This window comes from Micropterus salmoides, unplaced genomic scaffold, assembly GCF_014851395.1.
Source record: "Micropterus salmoides isolate LMB-PRFRI ecotype aquatic unplaced genomic scaffold, ASM1485139v1 Ms_hic_scaffold_3, whole genome shotgun sequence".
In the NCBI taxonomy this organism is placed as follows: domain Eukaryota; kingdom Metazoa; phylum Chordata; class Actinopteri; order Centrarchiformes; family Centrarchidae; genus Micropterus; species Micropterus salmoides.
In genome coordinates this window covers 34,984,804-35,012,796 of record NW_024042261.1, presented here as the reverse complement: position 1 = coordinate 35,012,796, position 27,993 = coordinate 34,984,804, and the positions used below count along the sequence as shown (strand labels likewise).

General features: G+C 38.1%; 2 protein-coding genes across 2 annotated transcripts; one reads left to right on the top strand and one right to left on the bottom strand.

Annotated features, from left to right (window-relative positions):
• Positions 1-693: 693 nt before the first annotated feature.
• On the top strand, positions 694-26,316 carry LOC119882839 (calpain-5-like). Its single transcript, XM_038693125.1, has 13 exons — positions 694-920; positions 5,676-5,835; positions 10,466-10,597; positions 19,882-20,090; positions 20,702-20,894; positions 20,996-21,189; positions 22,094-22,171; positions 22,467-22,662; positions 22,779-22,901; positions 23,624-23,820; positions 24,332-24,453; positions 25,344-25,480; positions 25,610-26,316. The coding sequence occupies exons 2-13, from the start codon at positions 5,680-5,682 to the stop codon at positions 25,784-25,786; spliced, it is 1,914 nt and encodes a 637-aa protein (XP_038549053.1). The 5' UTR covers positions 694-920; positions 5,676-5,679; the 3' UTR covers positions 25,787-26,316.
• On the bottom strand, positions 14,822-19,872 carry LOC119882840 (olfactory marker protein-like). The gene is made up of 2 exons (XM_038693126.1): positions 17,980-19,872; positions 14,822-15,786 (listed from the first exon to the last, which is right to left on the bottom strand). The coding sequence occupies exons 1-2, from the start codon at positions 18,046-18,048 to the stop codon at positions 15,355-15,357; spliced, it is 501 nt and encodes a 166-aa protein (XP_038549054.1). The 5' UTR covers positions 18,049-19,872; the 3' UTR covers positions 14,822-15,354.
• Positions 26,317-27,993: the final 1,677 nt, after the last annotated feature.

Sequence of the window (27,993 nt, the reverse complement as noted above, 5' to 3'; positions counted from 1 at the left end):
TGTGCAGGATTTGCATAAATTATTTGTGAATACGTTTTTGTAGTGGCAAGGACTCATTGGTCTTTTGGTTGTTATGTGTATGTTTTATAATAATTTCATGCTGCTGATATAGGCAGAAGGTTGAAATATGAACACTTACTATATGTTCTTGTAATATAGACAGGCATTTCTCTGCTTTGAGCATCAAAAAGCAGTCACACCCAAATTAGTTATCCCTGTAATTACTAGAGCACCCACGAGAGGTCAGTGATGTGTAAAAAACAACAGAAATCAAGTCCTTCCAACATCATAAAATGTTAAAGATGTTACTTTTTTCTACAGTTAAATCCTTCTGTGCTGTATAAATCTTGTTTGTTTCTTCGGAGTGTACTTTTTCGAACATGATCGAATATGTGCTGTCCCTTCGATTAATGCTTTACAGATGTTTATGTCTATTTTCAACCACAATTATTTTAATTTAAAAGTGGACATGAAAAACCCTAACAATGCACTCTGAACCGTTGTGATGCTGTAGGAAACGCCATGGTTAAGATCTCATTCTGGATAAAATGATCAAAAAATGCTTCTGTTATCATGGAAATTGCTTGGAAATTGCACGGTGTATTAATTGTACACAGTATTGATTATTTTACGCAAGTGCGCGTAACTCGATTATTGGAATTTGTCCGTGCCGCACTTGAAGGCATCAGCGAATCTCGCTCGAGCCTTCAGATGAACGAAAACGGGTCGGACGGTTTGAGCTCCTCCTGTGTGTCTGGTTTTACTTTGAGTGTTGTAAACTACCTAAACTGCAGCTGAAAAGCTCCGTACATCACCGACTTGACAACACGAGGAGGGAGCAAAAAACACCGAAATCCCCCTGGAAGAAGAGAGAGAGGGAGCCGCCAACGGAGCTGACATTCAACTAAACATATTTCCAGGTAAAGTCTAATTAGTTAAAGCTAACTTAGCGCTGAAATATCTTTCCATCTCAAATCTTCCATCTGCCAGCCGTTGGGTCTGTTTTCTAGCTCAGAACAATTAAATATAATTTATGGAATAAGTTTTTAACACATTTATTTTGACGCTGATGTGATTCATATGTTCACGGTTTCGTTTTCCTCGTCTTCACGAAAAGGATGAAAAATGTTTGAAAACAAATCGCCAGAAATCAAGTTCGCGCGCCTAAACAATTACACTTCCGCAACAACAAAGTAAAATAAAAAGTTATGTCGGAGGGTTGGTAAGATTTTAATTGTTTTTGATGGTACATGGGGAAGAAACTGGATCAATCCTTCACTGCTGGCCGCCCCTGAACAAGCTTTCATGTCTCATCTGACTTGTTATCGCACACAATTTAACTGAATTGATATTTAGTAGGAGTTTGGTGGATCGACAATACACTGCAAAAAGCAATAATAATTACATTCTATCACAAAAGATTGATTAGAAGACCCTGTGGGAAGTTAATTGTTTCACATGGGCGGGTTTCGCTTCCGACAGTATTTATTATCCGTTGCATTTTAATTTTGGAGACAAATATTTGATCAATTTCCGGTGTGATTGTTGACGTACTCTGGGTTGCTTCACACAACTGAAAAGGCTTGAAGTTCATATACAGAATACGTCTAAAAGTTATATGTTAGTTATATAGTTTTAGCAAAGTGCAAAGCTGCATTAAATATTTTCATGCTGTTCACGTCACACATCATCTAAAATGCCCACATTTAATCATCTGCAGTGAGCTGTTGTCACATATCTGCGGTGGCATGTTTACTGGTGCCCACATGAAACCACACCCATCATGTTTGGCCGATTTTCCTCAGTCCTTGCGTCATAATCAAACATTGGTGTCTGTAGATAACACTGGGGATATTTAAATGTTCATCTTAATTAACTTGTCTGTTTTTTTTAACATCAAGAAACAGTATTTTCACACATAAAATGAATCAAAGGTGTTTGTTAGTCGCCTTCCACAGCATGAAATCAGTCACTTGTGTTTTAGAGACTACCAGTTGGAAACCCATCATTAAATGGCCCATCCAAAATAGAAATCCTGGAGCTGTGCATGGGTGAACTTGTGAGCATACTGTTAGGTGTAGGATTATCTAAGCTATTTTCAGCATTAATGCCCATAATAAATAAAATACTCATTTCAAAAATACTGTACCTCAGAAGGATGGGCCATCAGTTCAGATTGCTAGAGGTAAAATCAGTTGAGCTTCTGGATAAAATCATATTTTAAAAGCCTGTAGACTTTGAAATTCTACTAGATAAAATACCAGAGTCATCAGACAAATTGTTGTCGCTGAATTTAATAAACTTGATCTCCCTTTCAGAATAGGACTGGGCAATGAAACAGAAATGATAATTATTGCGATATAACTTTCCTCAATAGCAATATAACAAATGTTCAGAAAATGTTTGATTTAATTCATTGGAATCATAAACGAATTAGCACTCAATTTCCTATTAAAATATTTATATTGTTGAGGAAAAGGGACTTAATTTTGCACATGCATATTTGTTTTTTGAACGTCCTACCTGAGATTTGTTAAGTGATCCCATATTTGGCATCAAGTGTTTGTTGTGACCATAAAGAAAAGTTTAAAACCACAATTAACCATCTGGTTTCTTTCAATCAGGGGCAAAAATCAGCTTTCAAACTTGAAAGAAAAAAATTATTTGACATTTATCATGATAATTATCGATATCGACTGATACAAAAGGTTTTATCGTGAACATTTTTGGCCCTATCGCCCAGCCCTATTTCAGAAACAGCTGTTATACACCGTGACTCTTTATACACACACACACACACACACACACACACACACACACACACACTCTTTTGTCTGCTCTGTTCAGTATCTGCTGCCTTTAATTGACACTAATATAATTACTGACTGGCCTGATGTGTCCAATAAACAGTCCCTATGGGAACCAGCATCCTGGCTGCCAGTGGTGGAGGAAGTATCCAGATTACTAAAACCATACTGTGGAAATACTGCAAGAAAAAGTCCTGCATTCAAAACATTATTGATCCGCTAAATGTACTTTTAAAGTATAAAAAGTGAACTTCAGGTAGTATTTGTGGAGAGGTAACTTCAGTTAGTCAGTTGTAAGTTTTTACACATAGAATACAAAACATTCATCAAGCTCTGATGAGTGTTTGCTCTTTGTCAGTCAGATGTTGGTGTGTTTTCTGTAAATGTTTTTTACAGCTTGATTCCGACATGAGAGCCAAGTGCTCTGCAAACAGTATCACTGTTGGAAAACAGCAGTGAGTTGGAAAGTTTAATGATAGTTAGTGAGGGATTTCAAAAATTGTTTTGCAGTTGAAGCCTTAAAGAGTTCATATTATGCTGATTTTCAGGTTCAAAATCTTATTTAGGGGTTGTACCAGAACAGGTCTTACGTGGTTTCATTTTCAAAAAACAGCATATTTTTGTCATACTGCACATTGCTGCAGCTCCTCTTTTCACCCTGTGTGAACACTTCGTTTTAGCTATAGAGTGATGCATCTCACTTCTGCAAGATCTTTGTTGGGAGTTGCACATGTGCAGTTGCCAATCAGAAGCAGAGAAGGGCGGGTCGTGAGAAGCTGGTAAACACGGCTTTGGTTCAGCTGTATTTGTTCATCACAGTAACAACTTTATGTCCATCGACTGCCTAGAGGGTAGCTAGTGTTTGGAAGGGAAAGGAGAAGCAGCGTGTGGACGTCTTGTCACTGTGTGCTGCAGCACAGAGTGTTTTTCCACCTGTGTTTTTGAGGGCGCTAGGCGAGCATTATGATGCGCATTTTGCTGTGACATCACAGCAAAGCGGAGGAAAAGGCTGGACTACAAACTAGCTGGCAGTTCAGAGCAGTGTTTTCTGTGGAGATGGGAACTCCCTTTGGGGTGGACTTTGGGCTTTTTCACTTTGCAAACCAATTACATGCACAAAAAAGATATAAAACTCAATAAAGACAAAAAGTATAATATGACCTCTTTGAAGCTGGGATTAGCAATTTATTTCAGAAGCACTGAGCTGTAAAATACTTTTAACAACTCTTCAATCCTCCTGACAAAGTAAAATTCATGATGTTGATGTTAAACAGGTCTTTTTTTCTTTGAGCACTGGAGATGTGAAAAAATAATCACAGTGATCTTAATCACGCTAATAAGACGAGCGTTATTTCTGTTCATGTTAGCCTGATGCTGCAGCCTTGTATCAAATATTAATCTAACGGCATTGAAGTCGAACTTGTGCCATGTTTGAAAGTGTAACAGAAATGTTTACAGAGTAATATTTCTGTTACACTTAATATACTAGATCCAACCCAGTAAGATTGTGACTTGCGTAAAAGGGGCATTTCTGAAGGGGGCTTTTGTTTAGATGTGTATAAGTCAGCAAACCAGGGAAGTGATTTAATGATCATTTTCAGGTACTGATGGTTAAACTCTTGTTTAAGTCTAAAAATGCCTCCAAAACAGTCATGTTAATCATGAATTTGATAACATATGCTAATGCTCTAATTAAAGATATACTCTTTTTTTTATTTGCTGTTAATCTTATATAGATAGATCTTAAAAAGTAACGTTTGTATACTGACTATTTAATGAACATTGCAGCACTAAGTAGTGAACTAAATAATGAAACCAGATCTACAGCTCTAAAACAAATCCATTTAACCAATGCCATACAAATAGTTTTATTGATAAATGCTACAAAAATGATACTGAAGAATGAAGCTGAATGATGTTAACAATGAGATTTGCAGATTTCTGTGAGAGAATGTAACTGAAACCAAAGACCTCTGCTCCATCTCCATTACAAACAGCTAATATACCCTGACCTCACAGAGTCGATCTGGACAGATGACACACCAGGTTAAAGGAAAATATCTTTTTTGTGTTTTTCAGAAAACTGTCACTGTTTTAAAATAAATAATTCAACAGGCCTCCCCTGTCCCTATCCCAAACAAGCAAACACAGACACTGCTTCCTCTTTCTTTTGTGTCACTGTATTTTAAAGGAAGCTGCTGTTAGGACTTCTATCACCAGATCAGGCACTTAAAGCTACACACACACACACGCCGGAGCAATGCAACTTTAATCATGTGTTTGCTTAGCTTTGCTGGAGATCTGTGGCCAAACAAGACTGTCCGAGTTTCTGTTCGTCATCCTGTCACATGACTGGAGGGATAGATTATGTAATGTAAATTTGACTAACTTAGCTGAAGTACAAACATTTATTGTTGTCTATAAAATCAGTAAACTTGTGTCATATATTTACAATATCTTCATCCTGCACAAACGCCTCCATCTTCATGAAAGCTGCTTTTTACTTTGGGCAACTTTAATGCTAATCGTGCTTCCACTGGTTTTGTTACAGTTTTTTGCTGATTAGTTGAATCCATGCGTCCAAAACTGTTGGTTGTTTTTGAAAGTGTGTATTTTGCTTCTGCTTCCTGTTTTGAAGAAAGATGACAGGACATAAATGTGTTGAAATTGCTTGACCTTGTTGCTTTTCACGTCTTCTAGGTAAGTTGATGGTTGAAGACACAGTAGTGAATGATATCCTTTTTTTGGTCTTTTTTCACTGTTGTTCAAAACTGTCTTATGAAATAGTGTGTATGCATTTTGGTATATAATATAAACACAGTTGTGTTTACAAAAGCTGTGTAAACCTACTTGTTTCTGTCTGTGCAGGGGGATGGTGGTCCCGTACGAGGGCCAGTCATTCTCTGCACTGAGGAGGCAGTGCCAGCAGAATGGACGCCTGTTTGAAGACCCTCTGTTCCCCACAACCGACCAGTCTCTGTTCTACCAGAGGAACCAAATCGGCAGAGTCACCTGGAAAAGGCCTAAGGTGAGGGGAAAAAGAAATGGTGTGTTAAATAGGAATCTTCCACATGTCTCAAGGAACGTAAGAGACTTTCAGAAATGCTCCCGATCTGTCTTTCAATTCTCCACATTATGTGCTTTACAGTAACACTTAGCGTGTGGTTTCAACCGAAACTGTAGCCGCAACCTCCCTGTTTACCCCATTAGACAAACAATAACACTTGACATACTGCAAAGATGAAGGCACAGCAATTGCTGCACCACAGATTGTTCAGTGAGCTGATTAGCTGGTTCATAATGGAGACAGAGCGAGACAGGAAATGGTAGGTGGAAAGGGGGGATGGTGGTCATGAGACAAATACAAAGGAGAGCATGCAGATAAAGAGAGGAGAGGTTACATGGACTGAACAGAGAGAGGAATTTATGGAATCTACCCCACTGAAAACCCACTCCAGTACCCAGGAATTGGTGTGTGTGTGTTCATGTGGTGTTTGCTCTTTGAGCAAATATTTGAATGACAGAATAACTAGGGTTTGGTATCTTTTCAATTTTATCTAATCTGATTCCGATTCTACTTACCGAATCCGGTTATTATGGAATCTCGGTTCTGATCCAAAGCACCACAAATTTGTCACCGTCTGGGAACCGTGAGACATTGCTACTGTTAGCGTTAGCTGTATCTGGGGCCACAGTGCGTTCCTTCAGATTCCGTGATGCCTATTGAAATGAATTTTATATTTTGGAGGTGCTTCCTCCCTTGCACGAAATCTCCTTACTGCAGTTTTTTTTTTGTGAAGCTAAGCCAAACTTTGGAGCGTTTGCTGCAGTCCACCATCGTCCAGGAATGTAAACAGAAGGACTCTCTTCTTCATGCTTTGTTGATGCACTGTGAAACAAATGACATGATGTTAGGTCCGCGTAGCAGGTCCTGCCAGATAAGTGACACTTTTATAGACCGTAAAATGCTCACTGCAGATTGAGTAGTAAAGAACTGATAAGCAGAATCAAAATGCATGTGTCTTATCAAATCTCGGGTTCTTGGACATTTGGTACCGATTTCAACTTGGAACAGGTTCTCCATACCTTTTTATATTTTCCAACTTCAGTTCATGTGTGTGGTATCAGAACTACAGGCTCTATGGGACTGAAATATGATATAATATATGGCTCAGAAAGTTCTAATCCAATGTTTGGCTGGACCAAATTCTGGATTGTGTTGTAGAAAAGAAACATAGGCTTTTAATTGAGTTAACGCCCCACAATGTGCCATGTTACAACATATTTCACTTCAGATGTTGCTGTGAAAGTTAAATATGATGGAATTATTGGGATGGTATTATTATGCTAACCTATACCCTATAGAATAGCTACTGGAATTAATATATAAAACAGAATAAATTAGGTTGATCTAAACTTACTTTAATGTGTAAAATCGAGTTCCCCTTTAAACACATTTTAATACAAGATACTGTCTGTAGTGAAATAAACAGAATGGGTTATAAATATGAGCAGTAAAGAGAAAAGAAGTCACAAGATAAACGAGGAACAAACATCACAGTGAGTTCACAGTATCAAAGACGCAGATAAAGGAGATTTGCTGCTATAAAGTCAACATCAGGATTATAATCTGTAATTTTGTAGTTTGTTACAATGCCAGTTTTGCAGCATTGCCAGAAAGCACTAATCTTTTCAAACCTGCTGTGGTTCAGTTTGTACTTCTTCAGCTGAACTTTGCTGCTTTGTAGCATGATCCATCAATTTGGTTGCAATTGTAAACAGGTTGCATCTGTAACTATTGCTTTAATCCCAAACCCATTAAATGGCTGTTTCAGTCTTCCTTTGAACGTCTGTCAAGCATTTCTCTTAAAGTATGGAGCATAGAAAAAAACTAACATGAATGTTTCTTCTGTCTATAAAAGTCCAATGGGCAGTTTTTATGTTTAATTGATAATAAATCATTTTGAGCGATTAGATATCAGTGTTTTCACAGGGTGGATAATTGATTTAATCAAACATCTCAACAGATGGCCTCCGTCTAGAATAAACACTGAACATGTTTGATATCTTAGTTGTTTGCTTAAACAGCCAAACTTGACCTGCCTCAGAGACTTTGTCACCCACTACATTTCACTGAACCATATTTGTTTTTAGGAATGTTTTTATGCAGTGCAACAGTAACCGCTGCATCTGTTTTGTAACATGATGAGGAAATATGATGCTCATTATAGAGTTATTGTTTAATGGCTTTCCAGCTTCTATCAACTGCTGTTTACACTGTAAACATATTCATAAAGACACAAACATAGTCAAAGCACTAAAAAACATAATTGAGATACACAAGATTCTGTCAGTTCTCTGCTTCATGTGCAGTTTCAAATATTCCTACCTGAGAGTATGAGCATTTACTCACAAGAAAGGGGAAATATAAGGTCCTAAAAAAGGGCTTTCTTTAGCTGTAATTCTGTTAATTCACATTAAAATGAACGTTGGTTTGTGGCTTTCAAGTTTATTCCGGTTCATTTAGGCGGGTGACGATTTTCTTTATTACGTGAATTGCAGTATTTAAATTTTTTTTATTCAACCTAATTTCATTGCAAGTCTGATTTCCACTATGATTTAGAACATTTTCCATTCTCCTTCTTCCAGAACTCGGTATACAGTTTAAAAACGCACCCAACTCAAGCCTGTACTGTTTGCACGCAATATGCTTTTACTGTCAATCATTGATGGTCTGAGTTGATAAATAATTAAACAGGAAAGTTAAAGTACTTCGATCAATCAGTATTATTGATTTGTAGAGAGAGAGAGACAGAAAGACACAGACGCACAGAATTCATGTTGTTTTACCCAAAACTTAACTGTCCGTTTTATAAATCTTAAATGTGTAGTGATGAAACTTCCTGATAGACAGTGTCAGAGCTAAAATGTGCTAAAATAGTTTTTAGATTTATAGCGAAAATATTCTTCTTTGCTGATACTGGATTTTTGAGGCTAATAGCCAGCAGTAGATAATATCAGCTGGCGCTGTCTAATGTTAATTCCGTGAGTAGTGGATAAAAGGCAAAAATTCAATTTAACCTCTCTGCAGCTGGTGTCTATATTCAGGCAAAGATCACGTGTGGAGGAGAAGGTCCACTCTGCAACACCGCTGTACAACCAGAGTGGTTGACTCCAACAACAAAGCTATACATCTTCTCTCTGGCTGATTGGCAGTTTCAGGAGTCACATTCTCCAGTTAAACTCTCTTTCATATCTGATCAATAATTTAGGCTTGTAAACATAAATATTATATATTTTTTACATTTATTTATATATATAATCTCTTGCTGATCTTCTGCTCTTCTGCTACATTATGAACTATCTAGAGCTCTCAGGTTGTCTGGGATCAGGTCTGCTTTCTGTCCCCAGAGTCAAAACTAAACATGGAGAAGCAGCGTTTGGTTTTTATGCTCCATATATCTGGAACTGACTCCAAGAAAACTGCAGGTCTGCTGAAACTCTCAGATTTTTTAAATCAAGACTGAAGACTTTTCTTTTTACCACTGCCTTTAATTAAATCAAATTTAAAGCTGTAGATTCATAACTTGCACTGTAACTTTGACTGTCCTTTTTTGTTTTTATTTGCCATTTAACTCTTTTAAAAAGTCTTTTATATTTCCCTGTTGCTTTTATGTTTTATGTAAAGCACTTTGAATTGCCTTATTGTTGAATTGCACTATACAAATTGCCTTATATCAGCATCAGATATGTTAATTATGTTTTCAATGTTCCGACAGAGTATGTGTATATTTTAGGGAGGAAAGAGGAGGATAAAGGACAGGAGAACCACCCAGGATATTTCTACACTCTAGTATGTGTGTGTCTTTATGGGACTGCGTGTTTGGGCATATACAGTATCTATGCTCAAAATAATGACCTAATTTTCAGGGCATTTGACATTTTTTCTGGTTTCTTTCTATGCATCTAAATTTTCAGTTGCAAAAGGAAATACAACACATACAAGAATATACTCTACCAGGTAGATGGTACAAAGGTAGATTATATCTAAAAGAATATTCTGACATTTTGTAAAATACACCTGTTTGCTTTCTGGTGGCGAGTCAGCACCGGGTTAGCTTAGCTTAAATACCGGAAACATGGGGAAATGGCTAGCCTGGCTCTGTCAAAATCTGCCTACCCACATCTCTGAAGCTCAAGAGTGAACATGTTGTATCGTGTTTTTTAAAAACCTGTTCCAAACAAGATGTTGCATGTTAATAAGTTTTATGTAAGCCATGTATACATCTGTCTGATTAGTGGTCTTGCTGGGTGTGTGCCACTGGTTTATCCTAGCCCTGTCATTTGTCTGCCGTCCTGTTAGCCTTTTAAACTCTTTGTGGTTTGGTTTACTTTGAGCATTCAGAAGTGATTTCTACTTAACCGGAGGGTGTGGTTATCCTATCTTTACCTAATGACGGTTGAGTGACAGCTCTGGCTAACGCCCTGCTTCACATTCATTCATGTACACCTGGCAGCTGCCCAGTAAGACCATCTGCTCTACTGGTGGTCACTATGCTATATGTTGAATTCTTTGTAGCCTGGAAAAAAACATACAGTGTATTTGAAAGAAAAAATAAAAAGCTTAACATTCATTACAATCATCTTTATCCTTCTAGGACCTATGCAGCAACCCCCATCTGTTTGTGAACGGCATTAGTGCCCACGACCTGCACCAAGGCCAGCTGGGAAACTGCTGGTTTGTAGCTGCTTGCTCCAGTCTGGCCTCCAGAGAAGCACTATGGAAGAAGGTGAGACGAGAAAACACACACACACAGAATCGTTTAAATGTGGTTTATTTTGTTGCAGCTGGTTTTGTAACGTTGGCTTTGTTAAAGAAAATGCAAATTTCCCCCGGGGCCACATAAGAATCCATCACAAGACCAGCTCTTGCACACACACACAAAATCACACAAGATTGCAGAAAAACACAATAACACAACAAAATAGCCCAATAAAACAACTAGCTCCAAAAATACAGCATCCTAATGGAACAAGTAATATTTCATGGCATCGCCAAGTACAACAAATCAGTTAAACTAATAGTAAAATGGCTGAGCCACAGCCGGTGGAGCAGGATACATGCTGTGTGTGTGTATAGGTGTGTCTGTGCGTTGATGGGTGTGGACATGTGCGCATGCAAGTATATGGCTGCTGGATCTGTGTGACTGGGTGTGTGTTTACTGTAGACGTGTGTGTACTGTGGCACTTTGTGTAATCCAAGTGATTTTCTTATGGATTACTGCCCTTTTTCGCTTGCACGCACATACATGCACATACACGCACACGCACCCTATTTCTTTTTCATACAGGTAGACAGTGTCTACAATAATGCATTGTTCACTGGTTGTCCTGAATTGGGTTAAAGGCCTCTACAAAACACAGCCAGTTTTCATATTAAAATACATCATTAAACCTTAACCTATCAGACATACTGTCGTGTAGGGCTGGGCAGTATATCGGTATAATGAGGTATACCGATATAATTTCAAAAGAGATATAAAATTAGACAATACTGTTTATACCGATATAGGTTGATGTTGAGTTAATATGTTTCTGTAAAGTCCTCCCAGCGTTTGCTCCCCGCCCCTCCCTCTATGTCTGCACGCAGCAGTGTACTCAGTGCCAGACACAGTGCTGAAGAACTGGCTTGTAAAAATAATTCAGTATTTCCCACATATTCACTTTACTTCGACTGGCTTCCCAGGTTAGTCAACATATTGTAGCATTGATCAGAGAAACACAGAGTGATTACGTTACAAGTTGCGACACGGTGGATATTTTACAAGAGCGGACCAGGTAAAGCGATAGTGAACACACCAGCCAGATGTCATTCATTAGCTACCACATTGGTTTTATTTTGTTTTGCGATGTCGTCAACACGCCTCCTCAACATGCTCTGCCCCTGCGGGTGGAAGAAATTCTTTAAACAATGTAGCCTACAACTGATGGAGAAAGCCACCGGATCAGACATACAGGGAGAGATGGAAAGAAGCGGATCACGCTGACGTGTTTGCAGCAGACAATGTTAGGTGGTATGTGAGTGTGACGAGAACTGAAGGGGGCAGATTCAATAAATGAGTGACACTTAAGATGGAAAATCAAGTATAATTAAAATGGTGAAATAAGATACAAGCTAAATTACTACAAATAGTAAAAATATGGCTGTGAAAACAGACCCTGAGCCTACCAGAAAATACCGATTTATATATTTTATACCGGAATTCTGCCTAACAGTACCGGGATATGACTTTTTGGTCCATATCCCCCAGCTCTACTGTTGTGTATGTGTTTGTGTTGTAATTAGGAATTTAAACTCTAAACAATGATGCAAGTCAGATGTCTGTCTCATTAATCATTAGCATGATTCACTGTGAAATTATTATTATCACACTATTGTATTTGTTTCACAGCTTCTTAACAAAGAGACTTGAAACAAAGATCTGAATTAAAATGATTTCCTCACAAACTAAAGGTATTTGCAGAGATTCATCTGGTTAATTTTTGAGCTGGATGCTGCTGCTTTCATCTTTCATCCATAAGGTGGCACCATTAACCTTCATTAACAACCCCGATATTCAGAAATGAAACCGCTGCATGTACTAATAGATTTTCTCTGTTGGAATTGAATATTCAACAAAGTATTAATCATATATAACTTCATACATTTATCTCCAATAAACTATTTAAAGACCACTTATCTTTCAGTTTAATCTGAAATAAGCAGTGGCCAGACAACACACTTGTGTTACAGCATATAATCCAAAAGGGTAAATAGTATGTTCAGTCCTTTTTCACTATCTTTTTGTTGGGCAGATAAACATGTGAGCCATTCTGGCCTGTAGCTCTTCCAGCCTGTTAGATGTACATATTATAAACTTGATAAGGGTGCATTATTAGAGTCATGGTTGTGCATGTGTGTGTGTGTGTGTGTGTATGTGCACTTGTGCATTGTGTGTTTTTCCACTGTTGGTTACCTCATTCCTCCTGTCTCTGAGGTCCTCTGCAGCTCTCAGTTTTCCATCAGCTGAAGGGAAACTAAAGTCTGTTTTAAGGTATCATTGCGTCAGAGGAGCAGCCAGTTGTCTTGACACCCATCAGTGGTCCAAATAACAAACACAGGTTCTAAAACACTTGAAGACATTGTGTTATTCCAAAGTCACCACCCTGAAGGACAAAATAAGTTAAATACAGTAGTTTAAAAAAACATCTATACAAAACGTGTGGACAAAATAATAAAACAAAGCATTTTTTATATATGCCATGTATAGAGATATTTCTTAGTTATAATTCTTAGGATTGCTATTGTTTACATATAAGTAACACTTACTGTAGTTCACTTATTTAGTAATGTTAACATGCACATGTATAAACAACTTATATTGTAAATCATGGATCATTTTCTTTGTTGTGCTAAAAATAAGTGTTCAAACCCTCTCTATTTTATAAAGTGCAAAAATTGGGCGGGTCTAACTCATTATGTAAAGCTTATAATTAATTAAAATATATAATATCTCATTTGGATTAAAAATCATCCACAGTTTATTTGTTTTATTTTCCAAATTTGTTCCTGCAACCCAAATTTGACAAAAACTTAACTCAAACTCCACATACTGGCTTATATCCCATGCTTTCAACCACAAATGCTAATTGTTTTGTTGTTGTTTTTAATTAATTTATTTTATTAAATGTCAACAAAACCTGCAAATATGTCCTTTCCTTCTCTGCTGAAGCAGTTCTGGTTCTCTAACCCACAATAAAAATGCAATTTTTAGTGTAAAATAAATTGCAGGAGAGATAACAGCATATTACTGCCAGTATTTGGCTCCAGTAAGGTGGAGGTTTTGACTGTAAACAAAATAGAAATGATTGTAACTTATGAGCGGAAATTTTAGGCGTAACCATGAAATGCTGAAAGACAGAAAGAGAAATGCAGCATTTTATGATAATCAATGCATGTGCCATCCAAACATTGACTGTCAGCAGTTATTTATGTCACACGACGCAGTGATGTGGTCGGTCAGGATCTAACAGCAATTGACTACTAAGCCGAATATAGTGACATTTTGGAAAATAGCGTCCGTCGACAAAAGACCAAAGTGTCATTAAATCTGTCGGGACAGTTTTATTGCAAGCAAAGTCCGCTTTTACTGGTGAATCAAATACTTCTCAAGAAGATTATCACAGCTGATTTATTTTAAGTTTTTTATCTAAAAACAGAATGAGCTGGATGGTAATAATGCAATCACATGTTAGTAGTTCCTGTAGTTGTTGTCACATTGCACAGATATTTGAGGCGAAGCATACTGTTTTAATATTTGGGTGTTTTCATGTTCTGTAACTTCTCTGCTCCACAGGCTGTTTAATCTCTCTACTCCTTTTGAGGGTAGTGAGAGGTACTCATGTCAGTGTTACTAAAGTTCATCCTCAGCTTACTTATTTTGTGTTGCTGGGCGTTATGGCGCTTGTATTTGTGCCCAGTTTAAGCTCAAAGGGGCATTGTTTATTCTTTCCCAACAATCACACTGCAACGCGATGAAATTAAAATTAACTTGATTTCCATGTGACAGATGATTGTATAAACGTAAAACATAGGATTTAATTTGTCTTCTCTTGCAATCTAACCAGTGCCCCCTCATTTTATTTTTTTATTTTTTACTGATGCGACTTTAAATCAGAAACAATCAAAGAAGAATACAAAAGTAAAAACTGTTTTGTTCTGGTAAATCATTTCTCTTCTTCCCGCCTCACTGATCTTTTTCTCTCTGTTTGTCTCTCTCATCCTCTTTCACTTTTTATAATCTTCTCATGCACGTGATAACTGAGTAACTGTGTTTACTGTAAAGCAAGAGATGAGAGAATCATTCTCAAAATATGGATCAATTTATTTCCCAAAGAACGCCTGCAAATACATTCTCTCCTCCTAAATCGATGGTATAAATCATAAAACCCTTTTGAGACAGATTTCTAAATTTGGGGGTTTATTTATAAACCTGACTTTCCTCCCTCCTTACTCCCTCGCCTCTTCATCTGTCCAGTAACACCAATAATAATCAGCACCAGTGAGAACACACACACAGCTTTCAGTCGATTTTTAATAGATGGCACTCCATTGATCTTTGTTTTGTGTCAGGCCGGCAGTCATCCAGTGTGAATATTTGATATTCCATTCACTGCTACTTGTTTTGCATGTATCGGTCTATACTGTGAGCAGTAACATTCTTCAGAAACACAATACAACAACAACAGCAAAGACAGTAACAACTCAAAGAACAAGTCACTCTTTATACATTTTATTTAAAGCTTAAGTTATTAAATTTTGACATGGCTGCTATAGCAAATTAATAAAGAGGTGGAAAAACAATCTTGTTACTGTACAATTACAGAATAATCAGTGAGACTCGTCATTCAGCTCTAGTGTGATGTTTTTCAAAGGTCAAGCATTGAACAAAATATTGCAGTGATTCTCCAGTAATCTAACAGGACTCTACTGGCAAAAAGTGAAGCGTCATTTGTCTGTTGTAAACTCCACCGAGCAACTAAGATTTGCTGCCTCCGCCCCATCCTTGAAAGCAAACAGGAAGTACATAACCTTCCTGACCCCGGCCAGCTCCGCAATCCTTTCGCCGAACTCCTGCATGTCCGCCTCCAGCCATTTGAGTGGCGAATCCTCTGGGTCGCCAGCGTTTCGCCAAAACGTTCCGATCGGCTCCAGTAGCTGACGGGTCATCAGGTTGGTGAGGTCCGGGGTCCAGTGCTGGGAAATACCGGTAATGGTGACACGACCGTAGGCGATGAGGGAGAAGTACCAGCGGGAGAAGTTCAGCTCCTGGGTGGGGAAGTCCAGCCGATACACGGACTCATGGGGAAGAAGCAGACGTTCGCCATCCTGACGCTTCTGCCCTGACCGCTGCAAAGACGACACACGACGACGCATCATCTGCAGAGGAAATAGGAGAACACACAGAAAGCTTTGAGCTGCGTTAGTTTTTTATCCATCCCGCCAACTTTTTATTCTGTAGTTTTGGTCCAACTGCTTACAAACAAGACCAAGAACAGGAGGCCCCGAACTGGGTACTGATTTAAGCTGAAAATACATTTTTCTAAATATCAACACAAGTTTAATCTAAATCTGCTAGCAAGTATTCAGACTGACAAATGTCAAACCAAGAAACATGTTTTTAGAAGCTCTGTCTGCCTGAAATTGGAAGCACATCTACTATTTTTAGGTATTTACACAGATTTAGTGTAAATTTTTAACAGAATAGTGTTCAGTTCAGGCACATGACTTTCAGAAACCTGTCCCGATTCTACTTCAGGTTTTTCTTGTGCTTCCTCTCGTCGTCAGCATCAGGATCTCAACATGATGTTTTAATAAATTGGCTAGTATTTCTAAAACCATGATTCCGACAGAACTGCACATGTAAATAATTACCACATTGCACATAGTCCATTCCATTTTATAACTTAACTTGTACATCTTGTTTATTTTATATTTATTTTTAAAAATGTTTATGTCTGGCCAGGCCTGGGCGAAATGGCCAAAATGTTATCATGATTAAAAAAATTTCATCCATCATTCAATATTAATAATTATTGTGATAAATGTCAAATCATTATTTCTGTCAAGTTTAAAGGATCATTTTTGCTCCTGAGTGAAACCAATTTTTTTTATGGTCAAAAAATGACAAACGCGTGCCAAACAGTGGATCACTTAACAAATCTGAGGTAGAATATTCAAAAAAATTATGATAAAAATAGTATTTTTTCAACAAATATGCATTAGTAAAATTAAGTATTTTTTTAATATTTTAATTTTAATTTAATTAATATTTTTTTCATTGTGCTAAAGTGCTAATTTGTTTGTGATTCAAATGAATTAAATCAAACGTTTATTGAACATAGCTTATATTGTTATTGTTATGAAAATTGCGATAATTATCATTATTGTTTTATGTGTGGCTCCAAGTCACCAAAGCAAATTCTTTGTACGTGTAAAAACTACTTGCCAATATAGGTGTTTCTGATTCTAATTCTAATTAATCGTTGTGGGGCATTGTGTGTTGGTTGCTGTCAAACAACAATTTTCCAAATTCATATGAAACCTAAAATGTGATATAGAAAAAATGAAGAAATCCTAAGACACCGTATTTAGCTTTTTCTTTGTGGAAACCAAAGAAAGATGTGTATAATCTGAAACAGCATGGGAGCAGGAAGTGATTGAAACTTTTACACAGGCAAACTGCCAGTGTTATTTTCATTATTGATTTTAATCTGATGATTTTTCTCTTGAGTAATCATTTAATTGTTTTGTCTAAAAAATACAAAATAAAATAAAAAAAAGATATTCCCTTTATTATGATATAAGGCAGAAAAGTGCCTTAAACGATTATCAATTATCAAAATAATTGCTGATTAATTTTATTTTGACTCACTAATCAATTAGTGGACTAATTGTTGTAGCTCCAAACCACACTTAAGCTGTCAACACAGCAAAGGTGCATTTTCATTTAAACAACGGTCACAAAAGCCCAGGAGCTATTGACCTCCACTGTGGCTGCCAGACGGTCGGTTACATCAGACGGAAAGAAAATAGTTTTTAAGGCAGAGTGCCAGGCTAGTACTAATGTGTTTTAACTCTTCTGATGAGTAGACCTATTGATTATCACACCAGGGACATTCAAAGCACCAGGCACACTATAGAAAACCCTAACAACAGATGTTATAAACAAGGGAGAAAAGTTTAAATATACGTACATAGGTAACTTATGTTGATAAATGACGTTGAAAAACATGCAACTTCAAAAAAATCAAAAAGCTGGCCAACAATAAAAATAAAATGTATTTTAACATACTAGATTCCACCTATGTTTTGTTACAAACTTTTCTCTGTGTATATAAAGGACTATATAAGTATTTCTTACAGATACCAATATATGTTTAACATTTCATCAGCTGCCAAAACTGCCACATTCAATATTAGTGATATTAGCAACAACCCTACAATGTGCAAATTAGGAATAATGTTTGTACATCCAATCATATTTTCTTAAATTAAAAACAAAAGCACACATATTGTGATAACAGATCATGTAGCTGCAGGTGAGAAGTCATATCAAAGTGAGAACCTCACCTCCGTCAGTGCAGTGTCTTCTTTAAATGTCAGCACCAGGGTGTTGGAGGGATCCTTAGCGTTATCCATGTCCGACTTGAAGGTTATAATCCTGGATTAAGGAGACGCCAATACCTGCCTGCCTGGATGAATGCTGTGATAGATAAAGCTATGGTAGAGTTTCTGATTTCTCTCTCTTTCCCCCTCTCTCTCTATAAATAAATATATTTATATATTTTCTCATAGGCTCGTTTGTCGTCTCTGTCTCCCCTCCCCTTTCCAACTATTTCCATCACAGTGTTGCAGTTTCTCCTCCCTCCTGCCCACAGGGTAGTTTGGTTAGGATGCATTGATTGGCATGCCACATAGAGAGAGGGTAGGGGAGAGCATTGGTAGATGAGATCAATGCGTGGGGGGCATCAGTCACAATAATTAGTTGTCTTCTTGTGTATTCAACCCTGATACGTGACATCTCTCCAGAGGCTTAAACTCAAAACTTTTATTGAAAAAACTAAACAAAAACCTGGCACATGTCATCTCCTCTAGTAGCATAATTTATCTCGGGATGCTATGGATCAAGTTTGTAATGTGTTAATATCAAATTAAAATACTCTTAAGCGTTTTTAAAAAAAAATTCAAAGGCGTCAAGCAGGTGGGTGATGTGTGAGGGTGCTAGGCAACAGGAGGTGCTGATGACGTACAAGAGGGAACTCTGGGAGTTTCCTGAGGGCTTCTGGGAGCTCGACTGGTCTTGGCTCAATGGATCAGTTATTTATTTATATCACTCACTTCACTGAGGATTGTTACGGGGCGTGTGTGTGTCGTCAGTAGGGATCTTAACTCAGGATATGGGTGGATGTTATTCCCTTGTTAAAAAAGTTTAATCCTCAGTCGCTCATGTTAATTATAGATGCGGAAGGTTAATTAAAGGGAAACATGTGGATAACCTAATTTTCAACTTTTTAGGAACTAACAAATGGACATATACGTATAGTTCTTTAGTTTATTTTATTTCTGATTATTTACAAATGGTCTTTTAAAGAATCTGGAATAAAGCGTTGTTGGTCGATGCTTTTGCTTCTAATTTTAATGGGAAAATTCTTTTTGTGTGGCTGTCCAGTCGGTTTTGCAAGTAAATGTAGTTAATTAAAGCAATAAATCCCTCACTGCATGCTTGATTTACAGAGACAGCAGAGTTCTTCTGCTCGCGGAGCCACGCCGGTAGTCCCTATAATTTACCATATTATATTTGCATGTCATCGTCTGATGCCGGCACCATGATGTGATGATGCTAAGCAAAGTTACACAATGTTGCCATGCAAATTAATTCCTGCAATTTTCTGTTTGTTTTTCACAGGTAATTATATCATCAGGAAATGTCTTATCAAATAAATAAACATACCGCAGCAACACGCTACACAAAATGCATCCAACCTGCTACTCTCACTATTTAGCTGGCTTCAAATGAGGCTTAATATTCACACAATTTCTCTTAACTCTCTGTCAGTCTTACAGCATTAGTCAAACATCACCCCAGCCTGTGGGAGTACCACTTTTGCCTGTAAGGTTAGCTATTAGTTTGTTGGCCAAAACGTATCATTAGGGGACAAAAATCGTTACTAAGTGGTCATTTGCCTTCTCGGCTGTTCTGGTATTGGTTGTCTATTCCAGTTTATCTTTGGATGCTTGAAAGAAGTCTACAGCACACCCCCGTCCAAGTGAGATATTAAACTTTCAATTTCGAGTCCGCTAAACATTGTAACATGTATCCTTGTCCACAACATCCTCGTCAGTCATATTTTGTGATGCGAGGTGCCTTTTATACAAAGAGGTCAAAGATCAAATCTCACATTATATTTTGAAGGAAAACTTAGCTTTGACAAGATGACGACCAAGCTTGTGTGTTCTTTCTGTATTTCCCAGGTGATTCCTGACTGGAAGGACCAGGAGTGGGATGACAACAAACCAGAGTCCTACGCCGGGATCTTCCACTTCCATTTCTGGCGGTTTGGTGAATGGGTGGACGTGGTGATAGATGACCAGCTGCCCACAGTGAACGGAGAGCTTGTGTACTGCCACTCCAATGACAGCAACGAGTTCTGGAGTGCGTTGGTGGAGAAGGCCTATGCCAAGTAAGCTCTTCCACTATGTATGACTCTCTGTGTTCAAATCCCATTTTCAATATAAAAGCAAAAACTTGTTAAGCTCTAGTTTAAAGTTATGAAATTGTTATTAAAAAGCACAATATTATATAAAACCCTGCCTATTACTTCTGTGAAACAGAAGATGTACATTGAACGGTTGTACAAGATCATCAATCAAAAACTTATAATTGTTAAATACATACATTAATAAAACACTTATATCTGATTACAGGAGCATTATAGTGTGTAATAAACCATTACATGCTTGTATATATCTTATAAGTGCTATATATGGGGACTTAAAGCACATATGTAATAAATCACATCAGTGGCATTAGGTTTTAAATGGAGGTAGGCAGGTGGATGTAACGTGTGACTTTTGTAAAGGTGTAAAGGTTCGCCATACCGGTTCCTCACTCTTCCCACTTCTTACAGCTTATATGGGATTCAAACAGGCAGTGATGTTATGCTGTCAGAGGGGGACACAGCACATTCTTGTCGTACACTTAAACTCCCAGAGAGCAAACTAATAAGAATCAACATCAGAATATAGCCGTGATTAAATGCTCATTTTATGCCCTGCTTGTGTGTGTTTCTAGAATGTGTGGATGCTACGAGGCACTCGATGGGGGCAACACGGCTGACGCTCTTGTGGATTTCACCGGGGGCGTGTCGGAGCCAGTGGACTTGATGGAGAATGGGTTCAAAGAAGATGAAGAGAAACGCAACGAGCTTTTCGAGAGAGTGTTGAAAGTCCACAACAGAGGGGGCCTCATCAGCTGCTCGATCCGGGTGAGGAGAAGGCAAACACAAACCCACGCAGCGACTGAATGATTAAATTAATTCATTTAGGAATGACTGAATCAGTGCTGCCACTTGCCGTGTCGTTGCAGGCAACCACCGCAGCGGACATGGAGGCCAGGCTAGACTGTGGCCTGGTGAAGGGCCATGCCTACGCGGTGACGGACGTCCGCAGGGTGAGGCTGGGCGAAGGCCTGCTGGCCTTTTTCAGGTCAGAGAAACTCACCATGATCCGCATGAGAAACCCTTGGGGAGAGAGAGAGTGGAACGGGCCCTGGAGTGACAGGTGAGCAAAAAGAGGTGTGGTGTACAGGGAGGGGGGAAAGGATTAATTAAAGAAATACATCAAGGAGTCATTCTCAGACTCTGACTCAGGCTCTATTAGCCATAGAGGTGCATAAGTAAGGTTTGAAATCACGCAAATCCTGAAGTTGTTCAGTGTTGAAGCCGTTTGATACAGGCAGTGGCCGAAGAAGTATTTAGATCCTTTACCTAAGTAAAAGAACCTGTACAACAACTGAAAAATACATGATTACCTTCATTCAAAATCTTACTTGAAGTTTTATCAGCAATTTTGCTTGAAGAAAGAAAAGTAAAAGTAATTATTCTGCAGTAAACTGTCTCCTGTGATGGATTAGATTATTTAAGCAGCATTTTATGGCTGTAGCTGCCTGAGGTGAACTTTGTATACAGTTAGTTTGTTTGCCAAAAAGGTTCAGAACCACTGGTTTCATCTTCATATCTTTTAAGTGAAAATATGTAAATTAACTAGTATCTATTGCTGTCGACTGAACATAGGGGAATAATAAGTACAACATTGTTTTCTGACATATGGTTAAACACTCAAGTAAAGTACCTCAAAATTGTACTTGAGCAGATTAATTTAGTGACTATCCACCACATTCTTTATGTTTTTACTTAAATTAAGGGTACAAGCAAACAAAAACTCTTAAGGTTAAGGTTTATTGAAAGGTTTTACACCTTGTCTGCGATATTACCGTGTGAAAATTTATTGTAAAACAACCTTTGAAACTTGTTTTAGATTAATTTGAACCAAAGAACATACTAGTGTGATTTGAAGATTTTGAAATTTTTAAAAATCTGTTGAGAAAACCTACAATAACCACATTTTCCACTACATCCACATTTTATTATTAGAAGATAAATGTCCTTTTTCTGACTGTTTGCAGCTCTGAAGAGTGGAAGAAGGTCAGTAAAAGTGAGAGGGAAAAGATCGGTGTCACTGTCCAAGATGATGGAGAGTTCTGGTGAGTTTTAGTGCAGTGGTGCTGCCTGTTGACTGACACAGCACGCCTAACGTCATAAACCTACAGTAATTATGTTATATTGACATGCGTTAAATCTGCATCTCACAAGGGTTTATTTGTTTATGCGATGTAATTTCTAAACACCCTACTGAATGTACACTTCTTTCTTGTTGTTTAAATATTTTCCACATTCCTCCTCTTTCATGATAAATGTCTCTGATCATACAACATGTTACTGATTGTAAATAAACCACAATTTCTACTTATTCACCCGTCTTTTTCTGTCTTCCTGCAGGATGACATTTGATGACTTTATCACTAACTTCACAGACCTCATCCTGTGTCGTCTCATCAACACATCCTACCTGAGTTTCCATAAGACCTGGGAGGAGGCCGTGTTACGGGGCTCCTGGCGCCGCAATGACAACCCTCTTCTCAACCGAGCCGGGGGCTGCACCAACAACAAGCAGTCCTTCCTCCAGAACCCACAGGTGTTATTTTCTCTCATTTATTCATAATTTCTCCGATGTGGCAAAGTGACAGCTCAGGTGTGGAAGAAAGAATGAGCTCTAATAAAATGTGTGAATTAGTTTTCTCTGTGTTGCAGTACGTGTTTGACGTGAAGAAGCCAGAGGACGAGGTACTGATCTGTCTGCAGCAGAAAGACCGCAGAGCCACACTAAGAGAGGGACGTGGAGAAAACCTGGCTATTGGCTTCGACATACACAGGGTCAGCTTAGTGTGTGTGTGTGTGTGTGTGGTTATTAAAAAAGTCCTTCAGGCGTAACAGTTAACGGACGATTATATCCTTTATAAAGGTGGCATTTATTGCAGGGCTGTTGTATTAGATGACATAAATTTTAGCTGTGTATGTATGTATGTATTGATAGATATTTTTTTATATATACCATTTCTGTCTCCACCACACACATCTACTTAAATTACAAACATTATAATAATATATTTTTACTGAAAAGATAAGCAAAAATTAATAAATAACAATAAACATAACATGTGTACTGTTCCTCCCAAAAGTAGACTACAAGAAAACATTCAAAATATACAACTCCATTTCTTATTCGGGTCAGGCTACTTGCTTCTCGTATTGTTGCCTTTCCAGTTTAAGACTGAATAAAGGAAAATAAAGGAAAGTCTGGTTTACTCGTCAAACACTTGGTTTGAACTAAGGTCATGCCTCTGACTGAACACATAGCCAATCAAAGTTTGGGATAATGGTGGGTGGCAACTAGTGTGGCCAATCAGATATCAGGCCACTTCCTCGACATGTGCCTGCCAGTCTCAATACAATAGATAGGCTAAATAATGTGAAGTCTTCAGCTGTTATAGTCAGTGTCAACAGATTCCAGAGCTGTGGGGGTTGGAGAGGGAGAGGTTTTGCTGAAAGCCTGTAAATAAACGGTGTGAAAACTGCTGTTGTCTCTCTGTGTTCAGGTGGAGTTAAACAGGATCTACCGGATGCATGTCACCCAGCAGAAGGTTGGTGGGAGCATCTACATCAACTCAAGGTCTGTGTTCACACGAATCGAGATGACAGAGGGCCGTTACGTCATCATACCCACAACCTTTGACCCTGGCCTGGAGGGAGACTTCCTGCTCCGCGTCTTCACCGACGTGCCCTCCGACTGCAAGTAGGGACACGCTGAGCTTGTTTTAGTTTGAACTGAGCTTCGGTTGTTTCCGTGTGACAGTTTCAGGGTTTGTTGTTCAGCGGCATTATTGGGGGGAAAAAAGTGATGTTTAAAATCTTGAAATTGAAAATATAAAAGCTGGAATGTAAAAGCTTAAATTGATAAATCTGAATAAAAAGGAAAATGAAAACATATAAACATTTTGAAAGAAAAAAATCACATTGTTAAGTATCTGGCATCAGATACCTTCAGCATGGTATTTTTTACCAGCTGACAAAACAAATAATCATATTTTGATATTATAATTCTACATATAGCACTAATTTCTCAGGATAATCTACGTATGGTCATGAAATCACCTTCATTATGTATTTATTGCAGTTGCTGATTATTTAATTTTATCTTGTCCACTAAATAGCTACTTTTAGACATAGGATGTTTTGTGAATACTGTTCCTGGTCTGCAGCAGGTTTAAGTTAAAGCCCTGTTCCTGTCTCTGTCTGTCCTGTAGGGAGTTGATTCTAGATGAGCCTCCACAGACATGCTGGTCCGGGTTATGTGGTTATCCCTCTCTGGTCACTCAGGTTCACATACTGAAAGCTAGTGGACTCGCAGGACAAGACTCGGATGGAGGTAGATTTAATTTTCTTCATGAGTCGTCATCAACAACAACACTTCACAGGATATTTACCACATACATACCAGATTACTGACTCAAAATTACCACAGAGTTTAATTAAATTTAACTTTATAAGCTTCATACTTGCAAAAAGTGTTTTCTTTTGCATTATAGTATGCAGGGTTTTACGGCGTTTCTGTGGCACTCTGTACATCTTATTGTTAAATGTTCTGTTAACCCACACCTTTTACTTTCGTGGTAATTACTAACATTATTTGTGTCACTTTTAAAACTTACTTGCTGTCAGCTGAAGAAGCTCTGGCACTATGTTGTTTTTTGCCAGTAGATGGCAGCAGCTGCTTTGTAATGCTAGTAGATGTTTGTAATGTTAGTTAGACACAGTCTGAATGTGAAACAGTCCTGACAGCAGGCAGCTACAAAGCCTGTTTTCATCTAACACTGCAGGTATTAAAAATACTTGGCACTATAATCAACATCTTCTTCGACCATTGTGTGTAATGAGTTAATTTGTTTAAAAAGAAATGATGTCCAACTGTGCCTGCATTTTTCCAGATCTTAATTTTACAGTCGCGTAAACATGCCGCAGCCTATTTTAACCTCTGCTATATTTAATATGTTAGCTAGAAGAAGGGTCTAGGTATTAATAATGTTGTAGGGATTTGATAAATCTGTTTACACAGTGACATTGTAGGGACATAATTACCTTATGGGAACAAAATGTTCCCATAATCATTTACATTACATTTTAGGGTGAGGACTTGGTTTAAGGTTTGGGTTATGTTTAGGCAAGTATTGGTTATGGTTAGGGTAAGGAATTAACGTAAGTTAATGCAATGTCCTTTGAACTTATAGAAACATTGACTGTGTGTGTGTGTGTCTCCAGTGTCGGACCCCTACGTGATAATTCGTTGCGAAGGAGAGAAAGTTCGCTCTCCGGTGCATAAAAACACATGCAGCCCCGTCTTCGACACCAAGGGGCTCTTCTACAGGAAGAAAGCTAACCAGCCAATCAGCATCGAGGTTTGTGTGTGTGTGTGTGTGTGTGTGTGTGTGTGTGTGTGTTGGTAGTCAAGTGAGGCTGATAGAAAATTGTGTGGATTTGTGTTGTCACATTCAAGCAGTGAATTTCTCTCTCGCTGCGTCTCTCAGATCTACAACCACAACGTGTTGAAAGATACCTTCATGGGTCAGGTGACGTTGCCAGTTGAGCAAGGCAATTTCCAGCAGACGCTCCACCTGAGGGACAAGGGCGACCGCCGTGACAATGACCTCCCTGGAACCCTCACTGTCGCCATACTTACCAGCAACGAGCTCAAGAACATCTGAGACCGACCACAAGAACCGTCCAGTCAGGGTTGATTCATCTGTCCGATTAAAGTTTACCAAAAAGAAGTTTACCACTAAATGTGCGTGTGCCTATAAGAGTAAATATTCGTCAGGAACAGAGGGTAGGTCTGTAGAGAACATCAGGAGGAGGTGATGAAAATTACAAACTCAAGAAACCTGATTCTCTTGCTGTGTTTTGTCTTGATGACCATAAATGTCTGTTTACAAAATGATTTACAGTACCTGGTGTATCTGAATATCCTGAAAACATTTCTGTCTGTTTGCTTATAAACATTGTTTACTGCTCTTTAGGTTACCGTTTCCTCTTCTAGGATCTCATGTTATGTCTGTCAACCACTCCTTGGTGATACTTTTTGTTACTTTTTAATCTGTATTATTCTAATTTACCTAATTTTTAATCCTATTTGTGCCTTTTTATATTATCTCTTTACATCGCCATGTGTTTCTTAAATCTTGTCTCAATGCCTTTCATGTCTTAAATATAATAAATGCACTTTACAGACATTAAATCATCAGCCTGAACCGTATGTTACTACAAGTTACAATCTGTGAACCCAAATCGAATTCCTGCACCCAGCACCACCTACTGATGGGCCTGAGGGAAACACCACCCCACTGGGAGAGTGAAATCCTCTAATGGGACAGCTGTGGGTTAATATCGAACCCAAAATCAATTGATTATGGAAACTTTCTGGGGCAACTCAATAGGAAGTTAAAAGGGATTCTACTGTGCAAAGGAGGTTTTTGGGCACATTAAATTTCCAGTGAAAGATGCAGTTTGGTTCTAAATTAAGTAAACATGTATAGTGTTATAAGCAACTTTGTATGCATTTCATTTAGAGAAGTCACTTCAGTAAGAAAAGAAATCATCATACCCAAGTTATGTTCCATTGCTAAGTTAGTTCTAGGAGAAGTGTGCTTATTTTACACATCAAAGTCTATTTACAGGTCTTGGGGAGTATAACTGCGAGTGTGAAAAGGGGTTTTAGGGTTAAAGCAACCAGATCTGCCATCTAAGATGTCACTGCATGCCTTCCTTGTTTGCTCTCATTTGCTTGGCCTTTTGTTATGTTTGTCAGATTGCGTCTGTTTTTGGTTTTTACCTCGGTCTTCTGTAATATAACGTTATTTTATGTTTTCATGTCATTACACATCCTGTTTTGCATGATGCTGTTTTACTCCTCTAACTCCTGTTCTAACTTTGCATATTGTGTGTTTTCTTGTTATTATGAACACATCAGTTTGGGGGACAACAGTTTTAATTATTTTTTTTCAATTAGCTGTAGACCGTATTCCACCTGAAAAAACAAAATAACTAATAGTTACACACAGGAACAGAAACAGCAAGTTCTGAGCACGAGGTTCATGCTGAAGGATTTTAAAGGTAATAAAATGTACATATATATGATGTCATTTAAAGGCATATTAGGCATACAGTATTTGTCTCTTCAACAGTTTTATGACTTCCTAGAACCTGTGAAACATGTTTTGTTTTGCAAAGGAATACGTTTGGATCAAATTGTAATTTTCCATATCCATAAATGTTCCATCACCTCTTTCTTACCTTGTATTCAAACTCCATGTTTGGTGGGTGTAGCAACCACCAAACATAACCTTGATTATTTCTGTCCTTGCCTGCAAGAGTAAATTTTTGGTGTAACTATTTAATACACTCCTGTCGTGTAAGGTTTTGGTAATGGCATATTGTTTGGATGAAATAATGAGTCTTAGAACACGTAATTTAGGGCAAAACTTGAAATAGTCTGTCTTGTGCTCCTCTCTCGCAGAGTAATTTCATAATTGGCCCTGTTTGTGACTTATCTTATGCCCTCGAACCCCCTTGGGTGACTAGGACTCATGATCTCAGTATTTCTAAAATCCTTACATAGAGTGCATTTAACCATGTACAATCCAAAAATAGCAAGAATCATGCAAGTACATCAACTGCATGAGGAATGCTGAAGTGCCATATTTTCAAACAATAAGAGATAAAGAAAAACTGTGCCATGGTGCAGTCGGAAGTTTTCAATCTGCGATGGAAGATGTGTAGAGTTTCTGCTGTCCTGATGGTGATTATGAGCTTGTTCCATCATTGTGGAGCCAGGACCGCAAAAAGTGGTGATTTTGTTGACCGGTAGCTGGGGGCCCCTTGTAGTGAGGGAGTAGCTGAACACAGTGGATAGGCA